The sequence below is a fragment of the Haliotis asinina genome, chromosome 15 (assembly GCF_037392515.1).
Source record: "Haliotis asinina isolate JCU_RB_2024 chromosome 15, JCU_Hal_asi_v2, whole genome shotgun sequence".
In the NCBI taxonomy this organism is placed as follows: domain Eukaryota; kingdom Metazoa; phylum Mollusca; class Gastropoda; order Lepetellida; family Haliotidae; genus Haliotis; species Haliotis asinina.
This window is the reverse complement of record NC_090294.1, coordinates 27,863,339-27,879,045: the sequence shown is the minus strand read 5'-3', so window position 1 is coordinate 27,879,045 and position 15,707 is coordinate 27,863,339. Positions and strand designations below refer to the sequence as shown.

The window sequence follows — 15,707 nt, the reverse complement described above, 5'->3', positions numbered from 1 at the left end:
TCCCCTTTGAGAGCCTGCACTGATATACTGTATTACTTTTGGCAATTCCTGTCCAAATCCTTAAGTTGTTATTTGGTGGTCAGTGGATATGATTAGATCTCTTAAGGACTGATTTCATCTTGACTTCCCTGTTCAGTGGTTATGACTTGTTATGTAGCAGTTTTACAGTGGCCAAATCAAACACTTTACTCATCTTAACATAAAATGCCAGCATAAAATACCTAATTGATCATGAATTCTATTTGCTCTTTTGAAAATATTCAGTATTGACTCCCAAGAAGGTGGGCTATTCAATATTCATGCAATAAAACTTTTGTTGCCTGTGTTTACATTGACTATTGAGGTTTGTTCAGCTGCACCTGGTATTCCATGTAATATAAGCTGACTGGGCCATTATATTTGTTATATATTTACAAAGTATCCCTAAGGCCTCTTGAACTAAGTTTTATTCTTTTCCTTTCGTCAACTTTTTAAGTTTAACAAACTTTTTATGATGTTATTTTCATGAAAAACTGTTCTCTTACAGTGTTATTTTGTTTATTGGTAGAAGAGTAGCTTAATGGTTACAGGTGTTTCTTAATGGTTACATCTGAAGAAGATCCGTGAAGATCTGAGCTAGAACTTGTTATCAGAAACCCATGCTTGTCATAAGAGGTGACGAACAGAATGGGGTGGTCAGGCTCGCTGACTTGGTTGACACATGTCAGTGTTTCCCAATTGTGTAGGTCAGTGCTCATGCTGTTGATCACTGGATTGTGTGGTCTAGACTCAGTTATTTACAGACCACCGCCATATAGCTAGAATGTTGGTGAGAATGGCATTAAAAAACAAACAGCAACATTTTTATTGTGTTGTTGCGGAAAATTTCTGAAAATAGTGCACAGCCCAACATTCTCATTGCACATTTATGCCCTCTCGCTACTGTAAGCCTTGGTGCCATTGCTGATGCACTCACCCTCACTTTAATCAACCAATACAACAAAGTTCGTGCTCTTCACTAAATCACTCTGATTTTCTTCAACTAAGTACAGCAAAGTTTTCCATCCTTGATCGATTCCCAGTAACCGCATCAATCAGAAAATAAAAGTATTGCTTCACAGTTTTGTAGCTCACTTGATCCTTGCATCTGTCTCGTCCTTGTTCATGAGTGTGTTTCTGATATTCAGTTGTTCATTGATAGGGATAATTTTTTACCCTGAAGTGAGATTCAGTGCATAGTTCTATCTTGCCAATCACTTGACTTAAACAGGTTGAGACTGACAGTCTTTTCCTTTCTCTGCTGAATGTGACAGACTTCTTTATTTAATGCTCATTGTGTATTCACTGATGTATTTTGTGTTCAAGCTTGTAGTTTTTTAGAATTTTATTGACAGGAATCTTTGCTCAAGTGCAAACAGATTTTAATTGGTTTTGAAATTATCAGCTTCTCAATAAATGGACATCATCAGCTCAAATTCTGGCATACAGATATGAATTGCATTTTCAGAAGTTTGCTAACTGTTAAAAGAATGGGTTTGAGATTTGAAATTGATTTGGTGATAAAAAACATATCTTCCCCTCGTGGCATCGGAAATGACAGTGATGAATTCCAAAACATTTTAGGATTTAATTCAACATGAATATTTTACCGTCAGTGATTTTCTAGCACATGAATATTCATCATTGAGGAAATTGCATTTGCTTTGTTTTTTTGAAACAGAAGTATGAGTTTCTCTTCAAGTCTTGACAGCTGCACACAATTAGATGTCATTTTAGATGACCTCTTCCTATACAGGTTGTACCGGCTTGTGACAGCTTCATGAGAAGTCGCACAAACTGTCTGTTTTGAAAATTGAAAGAAACAGATATTAAAAGCCTTGTGATGGGTATAATTAGGACATAATTTGGAATGATGTGTCTGTATTTCATGAACTCTGTTGATTTGACATACTATGGGGTATTTGTGTCTGGTGACTTAGTGATGGGTATAAGATAAGTTTCACATGCTTTATCTTTTGTGAAACTTGTTTGGGGGAATGGTTTGTTTTCATGTTTTGTGGTATGTCTCGGAATCTTCAGTGTTACATTCCTGTCTTGGCAGTTGGATTGGGTGAGTGGTGTAGGTGGGTGGATAGGGTGGGTGGATGGATAGGATGAGTGGATGGATGGATAAAATTTGGATGAATTCATAGGGGGATGGATGGTTAGGGTGAAGGAGTGGGTGGAAAGATATGGTGAGTGAGTGGATGGTTGGATGGATAGATTGGTAATTCAGATATATGTGTTCATTCATGAATGAGCCAAGCTAGCACTATTTCAGCTTGGCTTTTATACCCTGAATTGAAGTGGTTTCAATTTTTCATTCCAACCACACCAACATTTTCAATTTTATTTTTCTCCCACTCCTCTTGCAGATATACCAAGACCAGCTTTAAATAGAATTTAACTTGAAGTGGTCAGACATTGTTAAAAATTCAGTTTCTAAGCACTAAGAAAGTGAGAATCTGTATATAAAACATCCATAAGCCTGTAGGTTTAGCCACAATGTTTTGAAAATGTAGCTGCTATTTCCAGTGCTGTGTATACTTCATCTGCGTAGGCTTCTTCGTGCTGTAAGTAGGCCTGACCTTAACTACAGGTCAGTCTGTCATGTGGGCAGATCTCTCCTTGGTAACTGGTGGAGAAAGGATGACATTTGTTGTAATGCGACAACCCGTATTTCTTTTAGTGTCTTGCGAAACAACATCATTGACACACCTACAATTTTGGACCTAACTTGACAAAGGACAGAAGAAATTTTGTCCATGTTGAAGGAGGTGTGTACAAGACCAATAACACTTGGTAACATGAGTTAGAACTATTGTTGAAACATTGGTGCTGTTGATCAATAATACAAAGATGTGATAACAACAGTGAGTGAGTGAGTTTGGTTTTGTGCTGCTTTGATAGTACACCAGTCTTATCTTGGTTACTCATGGATCAAGTCACTGGCCTTTGAGTGACTTATAGTCCTTTGTGACTGAAGTTTTGATGTGATAACAGGGGTGACTTGGATTCTGTCAACTTTATTTGGAATGCTTTTTTAGTGGGAAGTACATTATTATCAAATTTTATGGATGTCGAAACATTGCACTCACTAAATAAAAGGTGTTGTTATGTATAACGTTTGTGAATATTATGAATTCTAGTGATTGACCAATAGGTGATTTATAGACACAGGCCTCAGTGACACCCTTCTTGATGTGGACCATGCAGAGGAGTCACACCTTTTATTGGTATGATGACAACAGACTGTAATGATAATATATAAGATGATCCTAGGATTAAACCAGGGAGATGGGGTATTACCTGTCATGATATTGCTGGAATATTGCTAAAAGCGGCGTAAAACCACACTCACTCACTGATTAGCAAGTATAACTAACCCCTCTCTGACCTTGCATATTTAACTTAAACATTCCCCATCATCTTTGACATATTATATAAGCTGTAACCTTGATGGCTTTACTTACAGTGTAGACTGTACAGCTTCACGTCAGCTAAAGGTTGTCTTACATTACGTCGTTATAACTCCCATGCATGACATTTCAAGTTCTACAGTGATTACCAATTCACATTAGACATCTTTAAGGTCATTCTGTCATGTAGGGAAATCTCTGGCTACTGGCGGAGAAAAGACAGCAGTTTTTGTAGCATGACATTCGACGCATGTCTTTCCACTAATCCGGTAAAATCTGCATCGTCATCAACTTCCTGATAATCTTATGACTTGAATTGATACCTGTACATCCCTTAGAGCTCCAGGTAACAGTTATCTTGTGGGGATACTGCACCCACTGTATTTTTTGGAGTGGTTATTGTGAATGTTGAGTGGGTGTTTTATTTTCTGTTACCCACTGTTTTCAAGTATATGGGTATGTCAGTGATTTTCCCCACCTCAGTCTAAGTCATTGAGTAAGCTTACTAAAGCCAAGCTTAATATCATGGAAATGATTACATGAAAAATCACTCATCCTATACTGACACTACAACACTAGTCCTGTACAACATCATAGCAGTCAATGTCTTTTTCATTACACAAGTGATTTTTATAAATATATTCTGTACACATAATGTGTTGAACTACTTTTCTACCATTTTTGAATGTATAATTGGTATGCAACAATTATTTTTCAATGCTTAATTGTAAATTTTCTGTGCATATTTTACCCAGATATGCAGCTTATCTGGGCCTCTGCATCCTTTATGACATCCAAATTGTAGTAGTCTTTTCACCTTGATGGGAAAGTGTGGATGGCTTATGTTCCCTAGTTAAGAAGATTAAGTCTATACAAGTTTGTATATAAGATCATGTGTCCACCAAAGAGCAGGTCAGCATACATGGAGTAACACTAGCTAGGGTAGGTAATCCATCAGGGGTGATAGTGGTGTGTGTTGTATGAATATTGATAAGGCGTTCAAGGACTGATAGCGGTGTGAAACTCAAGCCTAGACATTATCATAACAACAGCTACATTTTCTTCTGTGGGAAAATTTGACACAGGGGAAGAAACACCCTGAGGAATTCACAAGAATATGTAAACAGAGTTTTGTGTTGGACTGTTTCAGTAAATAGCCTTGAGATATTGTATGGGCAGGTTAGCAACTGATCATGGTTTGGTGTGTTTGGATGAGGTAACTGGCACTTTGAGTGAGTGAGTGAGTGAGAGAGAGCGACAGTGAGTGTCAAGTGAGAGCAGGGCCTGAAGCTATGAGGATCTGTCTCTTTCTCAGTTTGGTATCCACATACATGGATATGATGCTGCTAAGCCCGGATATGCCATCACAACGATTGGAACTTAATAATCATGCTTGCTGGCATCTCCATAGAGATGCAACTCAGTGCAGCATTTATGACGTTCTTTCTAGAAAAAGGATTGTCACATGCTAAATGATGTTAAGGAAGCATTCTTTTGCATTGACAATGTATGACACTGATGCTATCACTATGAAGATAACTAAAGGCTGAACAAGAATTTGAAGGAGCAAAGCTTTAGAAGTCTAACCCATATCAGTATTTCACAATAAGTCTTGAGAGGTTCTTATCAGGTCATCAGTGTTAGCTTAACTTTGAGAAAGATACAGGATTCAAATAGTACCTTGGGAAACTGAAAGGACCTTAGGACTATAATCCTCATCAGGAGGAGGTGATCAGGGTCATGTTTTATGATGTAACAAAACACAGTATTCACAGCTATCTTCAAATAGTTACAACGATCACAAGCCCTGATCACAAGCCTTTACACTTAGGACGGGTCATTGCGGTTGTGATCAATGAAGTGTGTCAAAGTGGCCTTGTTTTGAAGTACATAGATCTGTCTGTATACAGATTTTTTCTTGACCATAGGCTATAACATAAACTGATGAGAAAGCAGTTACAGTATGCAGATGGGCTGGGATCCCAATTTACCCAAGAGCAGTGTCCTTGTACATCAAGGCCATATTTAGTGTGAGTGAGTGAGTGAGTGAGTGAGTGAGTGAGTGAGTGAGAAGAGAACACACATTGTACCCATGAGTACACTTTAACCACAAGGCTATCCCATTGCCCCAGTATCAAAAGCTTTGATAGCAGTGATAACATTCAATAAAATTTTTGTATGGATACACATTGCTGAATTCCATGCAGAATAGGATACAATTCTGTCATCCATGGTTGCCAATGGTGACTACTATTGGGGCATTGGGGATTTGGTGGTCACAATATGTACCTTTATTATTTATCTACAACCATACCACCATGGTATATATGTAGTAGGTCTGTAAAGCATCACATTGGGAACTCATACAGCTCAAGTATGTCTGTAATTGTCAGTGACATTCTGTTTGAGTATATGTGTTTGACACATTACCAGTTATGTTCAGTTTTATTTTTGATGAAATCCCTAAATTCATAAGTATATTGTACTATTTGTCACAATGAAGGAAAAAAGACCCTCATTCAAAGGATGTGTGGCAATACATTTTCTGAAGAAAGCATGACACAATGAAAATGTATTTCAAAATTTGGGGAGAATGGAGTTTGGAATCTGGCACTCTCCTGCATACAGTTTTTATGCCGCTTTTAGCAATATTCCATCAATATCATGGTAGAGGGCACTAGAAATGGTCCTCACACATTGTACCCATGTGAGAAACCCATCTTTGATGTGACGAGCAAACACTTTTATCACTATGTTACGTCCACCACCCTGATTTTACAATGAGCCAGCTCACATCGTAATGACAGCCATGAATTGCGAAACCCATCTAAATCTTACTTATTTTTTTTTATGTGCATCCAACTCATGATAACTTGCAAAGGAGCTGTGTGACATGATTCATCTTGTACAGACTGCTTGAACATACAGATTGCCATATTTTGTCAATGCTATTGCTGGTGATTCCGAAATTCAGATAACAACCTACTCAAGGCATGAGACTTGAAATACCTCTTCAGTCAATATATTTGCTGACACCAAACTGATTGTGAAATATTTCAATGGAGATAAATGTCCTTTGTCTTCAGTGTAGACCTTGTAGGACTCTATCCATGCTAAATTCATGTTGTCCTTTTCTTTCTGAATTCAATTTAGCATTAGATCTCAAACTAACAATTGAAATGTTAATTTCATCATTAGCTATTAAAATAACATAAAATTGATCAAACTGATGTATCATTGTGATGGATATGCCATTGACAATTAAAAAGAAAATATACTTGGAAATTTTGCAAGAACATATTTAACATTATGTGATTTATTTACATGAATGTAGTAGAGCTATGTCAGTTCAATGGAGTTGTTGCTCAAAAATGCTTGACAGAAAGTCTGAGTCACCGAGAACGGTGTCCCATGGGTGACATAATACCACTATCTTGGTCCAAAGTCTGAGACCTCACACTGTAGATGCTACAACCAGACCTGGCAGGATCAGATGTCCATCTGCCTAAATAACTAACATGTAAACAATCAACGTCTGGGCTTTTGCTGCCATTGTCATGTTCTTGTTAGTATGGACAAGTTAAAAAGTTTAGATCAAACTTGTGACTTTTCTCTCTAATCTTAGTTTTAGTATGATTAATTAGGCCTGATTAGGTTGTACAACAATGATGTGATGTATCATTATGATGTTCATTATGTAGTTCATCCACTTCAGTGTCATAGTCCCAATAATAATATTTCCTTTCAGGAATCCAATGATGTCATGTAGTGCCTGCCCTGTGTGTGTGTGTTTCATTATGTAACCACCATTTGCAGAATGTTTTCAAACTTGTTCAAAACTTGCCTCTTCTTTTCCAGAAATTTATTTTCACGGAAAGCCAAAGAAAATGCATCATCAGAGAGTGCCCCAGGATGGAAGCTGTTTGGTCGAATCCCTCCCAAAGCCGCCACAGAGAAGGACCCCGTTCAAATCTCCACCGACTATCAGGCTAAGCAGAGAGCCAGTGCCCATTTCCCTGCCAGTCGAACAACCAAGAAACAAGATATTGAAGTTCTCTCCACTACAGCCCTTATTCTGGAAAACAGACCTATGTGAGTGTCCTGTGAGATAATGGAAGGGGGATGTATATATTTGGGAAATGTGCTGTTGCTAAATGCATGTTTTTCAAGTGTAGTTTGTGTTACAGCTGACCACAAAACATGTTTGACCCTAAAACTGTACACACGGGCTCAGTATCCAGGTTCATGCAATTTTTTGGCAGAGTTGCCGTCTTTCAGCAAGCCAGGAACCATTCTCAGTTTCAATGTTTTTCAGTACCGTGCTTGTGCATGTGGGTTTTGCTGAAAGGTGACCTGAATCATATTTATTTTGTTATGGTGAATAATATGCCAGACGTGACATAACTGTAGCCAGGCAGCATTAAACTCAGGTCACTAACTGTTGTAAAAATTGTAGTTGATAGTTTGTATACTACACTTGACTGCTGAATGATGTGCTGCAGAATTGCCATCTACTTTATAAGAGATTGTCCTCAAGGAAATAATATCATACACTAACAGACTTTAGATAGTTTTGAACCCTTGGTGAATGTAGCATGTTAACATGAAACATTCTGAGCCACAAGTCTGTCAAATAGGGTCAGCAGGCTGTATGACAGTAAGTGCAGGCATTGCCTGTGAGGATGAGTAACTGTGTCTGATGACAGACAGCTGTCGCCATTATCTCATCATATGTTGCACTAGTGCTGTAATCACCACCACCACCACCACCACCATCATCATCATCATCAATGTTAAACTAATTCCAATTTCTTGTGCTGAGTTACATCCCTTAGTTGTTGCAGGATCTGTTGGTTGGTTCACATACCACAATATCTCTGATGGTGATCAAACTCAGTGAGAACTGAAATACTCTTTAATGGGATATTAAACCCACTAAGGATAATTTGAAAAGTGTCACTATGGTTAGAAATCTAGAGATGTGCAGATGTATAAATGCAAGTACTTCCAATACATAAGCAGTGAAAAGTTGACACAGGTTAGAGTTCAAGTCCAACATGATGATCATGATTGTGGATCAGATGGCCAAAATGGATTATTTATTGTTTGGCTGTTTTTGTATGTAGTGGCTTAGATCCCCTTACACTCATAATATTGACATGATGGTGTGTTTCTCCTTGCTTTACTGTGCTGTGTCTTGGGGTCAAGGTTTCTTGCCACCTAACCACTTCTCAAAGTGCTTTGTGTGTAACACCACACTCACTCACTCACTCACTCACTCACTCACTCACTCACTCACTCACTCACTCACTCACTCACTCACTCACTCACTCACTGTAACACCTGTTTGACTTTAGTCATTCTTCAACATAAATCTAATGCAGTCCTATAGCTTAAACAACATTCGCAACAGTTCCCTCGACACCCTTCCTGTGGTAAACTCAAAGACATCCATTTCTTACTGTGTGTATGATGAGTCTTAAACCATGTCATGTTTTTTTCATCATCATTTAAAAGCATAGGAGATCTGAGACATTTATTCAGGTTCTCTTTAAGAGGTCGTGATGTGTACTGAAGTGTGAGACAATCATGATGTGTGTTGTTGCTGTCCTTTAGTCAGGCGATTTTCTTGCAACAGAAACTGGGCATATACAATTACTCCATCTCTAACCATGCAATACGCCTTCCCAGGCTGCCATTAGGATCCAATTTTCATAAAATTGAGCAACAAACCTCATTCCTTCTTTCCAAGAGATATTGATTGAAATAGTCCTGCAACATTTATATTAAGCTTTGCCCTCTGCAGTCTGAGAAGCAGCGACAATTTTCAAGTACTTTGTGCTGATGCAAGGATATTCTGGGTTGTGAAACTCATGAAATGGTCTTTGATGCGGTCCAGTATGCATTTTTTGCAGAGGTAAAAAAGTAATAAAAAGTCTGCTGTGCTTTGCATGAAACAATATGGTCGAAAACGAGTGTGTTTGAAGTTTACATGCATTATTCAATAGATGGGCTTATATGGATTGAATGCTAAAGACGATAGAACAGAGAAGGCCAAAGCGTGATATATGTATCTGGCTTTGGTTGTCTATCATGGGTTGACTGCATATATGAATATTACTGCTGTTAATATCCTAAGACTACATTTCAAATTACCATGAGTTTAGATGCTGTGGATATTAGTTCGGTGAGAGCTGAAAGGGTTTTTAGCTTTTTTTTTAATGATTACTGAATTTTGTCATTCTATTTTGTCTGCATGTTTCCATTAAAGGTTGGTTCTTAAGACTCTTCTCACAATATCTGGCTGAGATCACCTACGCACAAGAATGCATTTCTGAGGTGACCTTTTATGTTGAGACTTTCATCAGCAGGGATGTTCATTGTTAAACATAATGTTTCCCATCTTTGGCATTAGCTGATTTCTGAAAGTACACTAGTGCTATGACATAGTGCCATTATATCCTCACTGCAATCTGTATTGTGTTTCTTGTATATGTCGTGTCGCATAGAGGGTCAGGATCTGCTAGTTGTAATCTCTGAATATCATCATTATTCTGTCAGTAGTCTGTTTGGGTTCTCTGAAGGGTAAAGGACAATGGAGCAGCCCAGTGGTAAAAGTGCTCTTTCATCATGCCAAAGACCTGGGTTTAATTTCCCATGCGGGTACGTGTGTGATTTTTGTGTTCCCCGCCATGATATTGCTGGAATATTGCTAAATGTGGCATGAAACTAAACTCACTCAGTCTGAAGTGATGAAAATGTATACACTGTTATGCTTTGGTTTGCCAAAATATTTTTCCTAAAATATTTTTCAAACCCGCATACATGCACTCTGCTGAAACTACTTCATGTAAATCTTCAGCTTCAGGTTACGTTTTTTTTGTTATACCCTTTTATTTGTGACTTCCAGATATTCATATCAGTTATTAATCTTCATTTGTCAACAGAATTTTGATGTATCTGAATGTAGATTTGCCATCTGCTTATGGCTGGTATGGCTGAAGTACAGTACAAGGTGACACTGAATTCAGCTCAAGTCATTCAAATCCCAGCATAAGATTTCAATCCTTCACTCTTTGGCTTCAGGAACCTCCCATCCAAAAATCCTGAAGAAGCAGAGAAACATCGACAAGAGTATGAAGCAATGGTGGAAGCAGCACGGAGAAAAGGTAGTCAAGATTGATCTGAGAATATTGTATGGAAGCTTGATACACTAGTCCAAGATTATGTTCCACACTGTTACCGTATTCACCATCTAGTAGTTTAATAGTATTAATACATTTGTAGAGTTGTCAGTATTTTTACATCGGTTAACCCTAGCTACCTGTGAGGCACTAGAATGTTTATAGTCCGGTGACCATATCCCACCAGGTACCCATTCTCTGCTGAGTGAACAGAGACAAATTTGAACAAACTCATTTGCCTAAGGTTAAACCACATGTGTCACACGATTTTTAGCATTTGCTACACATAATAGGCCATATATTGTTTTGAAATCCAACATGTCCTCTGCTAAATTTTGACCAGTGATTATTTTCAATATGTGGATTTGGGGAGGAAAGAACTAGCTGTGCAGATTTTGACCATCCTCTTGATACTGTTTTATATGCCTGGACAAGAATCATTGTTAAACATATATAATGAGAGAAATGTTTTTGTGTAAAGTTCCAGTAGTTGTGAGTAAAGGTAATGTTAGGAGTTTAACAGAGGAGAAAGGGGTTTGCCTCAGGAGTAATGGACAGTGGGTACAGTATTGTCATTGGGTTGCAGAACAAAAGGAGATGAAGCAGAAGAAGAGGCAGTTACAGCAGCAACTACGTCAGGAGGACCAGCTGGTGGCTGCAGCACGCATCTGGAACAACGAAGTCCTGCCCAACTGGGACACCATGTGAGTGGGAAGAGGATTGAGGGGTTCCTGTTGGGGTATACTGTTAGGGTGATTTGGGATGGAGAATGGATGGGGAGAGGGACAGATGGGTTAAGGAAGTCTTACGTAGGTTTTTCTACCTGCATTTGTGAGTGGTAGTCAGCCCCAGCATGAGTTAGTGTGGGCTAGAGATCGGGACTATGTCCACCCAAATGGAACATAGTGCATGGTGTAGAATTTGCTAGAGAGGAGGCTAAACTAAGATGCATTTTGGAAGGAGTGATTGATGTCAAACTAAAGAACATGAGGATTCTCAATAAGAGAACTTCAGTGTTTTCCCAGAAAGGCATGAACATGCAGTCCCCTAGAAAAGTTTTCTGCAGATGACAGAGTATGAAATCAAATGTATATGTTCATTGTTTCCCCCAACAGGAAAGGCAGTAAGAAGGCACGTGACCTGTGGTGGATCGGTCTGCCACCCAATGTTAGGGGGAAGGTGTGGAGGTTGGCCCTCGGCAATGACCTAAACATCACTCAGGGTAAGTATACCAACCCTCCACAGGGCGGATCCCTCAGAATTCCATCCCCAAATATGTTTCCAGTACCTTATGTTTGGTGTAACATCTGTCTAATTAGGATGTGTTGGGCACATGATGAGTTGATGGCGTGAAGAGTTCCTTTTAACTGCTTGTTCTTTGTTTATCAAAAGTAAAATTTTATTCATGAAATAAGTTCAGTCATTTCACAAATGAATAGTTACAGGAGCATTGTACTGTTCAGTCTATTCAGAATACTTGGTAGTATAAGGCATTGATTGGTGAATGTTTCTAGTTGTTATTCTCTTTATTTCCTTTTGTTTGGTTTGAAGAGAATTTGTAGAGAACACCTTAAAAAAAACAAGATTGCTATTTTTCTCAGAATTGTATGAGATCTGTGTAAGCCGAGCAGAAGACCGAATCAAACTGATGCAGGAATCAGCCAGTGAGTCATCAGGGGCAACAGAAGGTTTGTTTTCAAGGGGAGATAACTCTAGTTGTCACTTAAGTGTTTTTTTTTTCATGTGTTACTTGTAAAACTCTGCACTCATGGCATTCCGGATATATGACAAGGGTCTGGAACAGACAATCCTGATTCTCTCATTTCATCTATAAATGAGACATCTCAACCATTGCACACCACACATTCAATGTTTTACAAATTCCAGGCACTTTCTGCTCAAAGAAAATCTGTGTTTACAGGAATATAAGAAATTATGTGGAGATGCTCTCTTTGTAATACAAATTTGATGTAGTTTCCCTTGTATGTTTTGTTTAATGATTTCTGTTCTCAAACAGCTATTATCTTCTTGTGCTTTCAGTCTCAAATGAACCTCCGTCCAACAAAGAAGACAGCGTCACTGTCATCAAACTTGACGTATCCCGAACATTCCCTCAACTCTGTATATTCCAGAAGGTAAATAACAGCAACTGAGTGATTACAGGAGTTTATTGTGAGACAGTGTTGGTTTTTGTAGCATCTGTCCTTACTAGAAGATTGCTGTATATTCTCATTGAGAAAAACATAATTCTTTGATTAGGATTGCTTTATCTAAGTTTGTGTACACAGTTTTTGTGAAGCAACCTGTTTTTGAATAACATTATGAATATAAATACCTCCACATAGAATATTGGGCTTGGATCATGTGTTTTATATGCGGTCAGTGGTCTGTTTGAATCTCAGCTTGAACAATTTTACAGCTGCCTGAAAGAAGCTATATCTTAGAATCATTAAATGATTACAGTATTGTATTTGCTTATTGCATAAATGGATGGGTAATAAGATATATTTTGATTTGTTACAAAAGATGGTAAATGGTTTGTATATGAGTACTGCGTTAGCGGTCGCTAATGCTGTATTACAGTTGTACCTGACAATCCAAGGGAGATAATTTCAACTAGACAGTTTCTGTTATGAGTTGTTGCTCTTCTGTTGTTTGTGTGAGTACACTTTGGATGTGGGGCTTCATACTGATGTAACAGCTTGTTTGGGAGTTCCTTGTATGGTATGGTGATCACAACATGTCTCTTGTGATATTTCAGGGCGGGCCATATCACGACCTCCTTCACAGCCTACTGGGAGCCTATGCATGCTACAGGCCTGATGTCGGCTATGTAAGTAGCGGTCTGTAGTTCCTAAGACTGCACTGTCTTACTGGTATTTTGCATTAAATATTTATCTTTGATCTGGTATCCTTGAACATCAGAATTAGACTTGACTGTCAGTAACCAATGCTTGTTGTAAGATGCAACCAACAGGACTGGGTCGTCAGGTTCGCTGACTTGATTGACACGTCATCATATCCAAAATCCTTAGATCGATGCTCATGTTGTTGATCACTGGATTGTCAGGTCCAGATTTGATCATTTATGGACTGCCATCATACTGCTTGAATATTGCTGAGTGAGGCATAAAACCGAACCCATGGTGGGGATAAATGTTACTTGTTTTCAGTTTCATGGATTGTTAAAGTCAAATTATTTGTGACCGTTTCTTGAAGAGGTCTTTGATTGTCATGACAACTGTAACATCAACTTGAAGTTGTCACACCTCTCTCATCACTGGCCTGCAGAATAAAGAAGTTGTATATCCATAAAACAATTGTCCTCATCCTTCATATCCTCAACTTCTAGAATGCCAGTCTGAGAAGGGTAGATGAATTACAGTTGAATTTTAAGATTACCAGAGGGTCACCTTATACATGGCATTGCTTTATGCACAACCATGTATGGTATTTAAACTAATTTTGTGGGGAAATGACAGCTATTAATCCACAGATGAAGGAAATATTCTCTGCAGCTGACAAACATCTTCATCACCTCTTTTACCAGGTTCAGGGTATGTCGTTCATCGCTGCCATCCTCCTCTTAAACATGGATGTGGCAGATGCCTTTGTTTGTTTCGCCAACTTGCTCAACCGACCGTGTCAAGTCACCTTTTTCCGGATGGATGAAGCCATGGTCTGTAACTGCCATCTCTTGTTCCAGTATTTGTCAAATACATGAAACTATGAATGTGTTCATGATAGATTTCATATATCTGTAAACCCGAGAGCTGTCGGTGCAAAACTGAATTCTAAGCACAATGTTTGAACTTTACAGGACAAAAATAGTTAGGGATATATGTAAATTTTGAAATTATTAATAATGATGTAGTTATTTTTTGACACACTGATAAAATATGCATCATAAAAATACCAATATCCCTAACTTATTTTGTCCAGTATATAGTATGTATTTGTTTTGATCTTAATAATACCAAAGATTTATCAAAAAGCATTTTGAGTATGTTACTTTAGCATCTAGTCCATTTCTGAATCTTGTCTTATTCCTTTTGTTATACTGGCAAAGTGAACGTCATTGATTTCTCCTGTTCTTCATCTTTCAGATGATGGCCTACTATGACACATTCACAGAATTTTTCAGAGAAAACCTGCCTCATCTACATGACCATTTTGTCGACCAGGCCCTCACACCTAATCTTTACCTTCTAGACTGGTGAGTGGATCAGTTAGTGAGGGTGTCAGGTTCTGTACCATTTTTATCAATGATATAGCAGTATTATGGCAGGGGGGGGAATTTGATCACATTGGACCAACAGAAGCGCCCATTTCTGCCCCATGAGGAAGGATGAAGAGTCAGTGCTCTGGTTTAACATAGTTAAATCGCCACCTGTCTACCATGATACATAACAGCAGAGGTCATGCTACTGTTGTGACATTGCATTAGTTCATCTTGCATTCACATTCTGTGTATATTTTCAGGATATTTCTAATCTATGGCAAGTCTCTACCTCTGGATGTAGCCTGTCGGGTCTGGGATGTCTTCTGTCGCGATGGCGAGGAGTTTCTTTTTCGCACAGCTTTAGGTGAGACTGATAATATGCTCTGCTGTGTGTTTGGGGGACTATGAGCAAGCTGTTGCATTCAAAGAGCTAATATGAGCATACAGCAACACATAATTTAAAATATATATACACAATGTGAAACTAATCAGAATATAATGATGGATCATAACATAATCAAGGTACATGAGATAATAATCACTTGTGCCTCATCACAGTTTTCACTATTATAGTTTAGGAGGAGGATATAGAAGTTTTATGCCATATGGGACAAATGATTTTTATGATGGTCATATATCAGTATTAAAGTTACAATCATATCAACGCTGTGGTAGGTTTTAGAAGTGAACCCCACTTTTGTTTTAATTTTGCTGTTTTACAGCAGGGAAAATAATTGGAAAAACAGTTATTGTACAGTCAGGCATTAAATATTTGCTGTCAGCATGTAGTTTTGAGGATTTTCTGTCCAGATGTGAAAAGGGCCGCAAATAAACAGAATTAGATGGGTAATTGTTTTCTCACTT

At 38.3% G+C, this 15,707-nt stretch overlaps 1 protein-coding gene across 3 annotated transcripts in view; it reads left to right on the top strand.

The window, feature by feature from the left end:
* Positions 1-15,707, top strand: part of LOC137266126 (TBC1 domain family member 12-like) — a 79,299-nt gene that overhangs the window by 56,692 nt on the left and 6,900 nt on the right. For all 3 annotated transcript variants that reach the window (XM_067801621.1, XM_067801622.1, XM_067801623.1), the window contains exons 2-11: positions 7,296-7,529; positions 10,524-10,606; positions 11,208-11,325; positions 11,737-11,843; positions 12,223-12,309; positions 12,662-12,756; positions 13,383-13,454; positions 14,172-14,300; positions 14,728-14,837; positions 15,104-15,207. In XM_067801621.1, the coding sequence (XP_067657722.1) occupies positions 7,296-7,529; positions 10,524-10,606; positions 11,208-11,325; positions 11,737-11,843; positions 12,223-12,309; positions 12,662-12,756; positions 13,383-13,454; positions 14,172-14,300; positions 14,728-14,837; positions 15,104-15,207 (1,139 nt within the window). The remainder of the gene's footprint in view (positions 1-7,295; positions 7,530-10,523; positions 10,607-11,207; positions 11,326-11,736; positions 11,844-12,222; positions 12,310-12,661; positions 12,757-13,382; positions 13,455-14,171; positions 14,301-14,727; positions 14,838-15,103; positions 15,208-15,707) is intronic.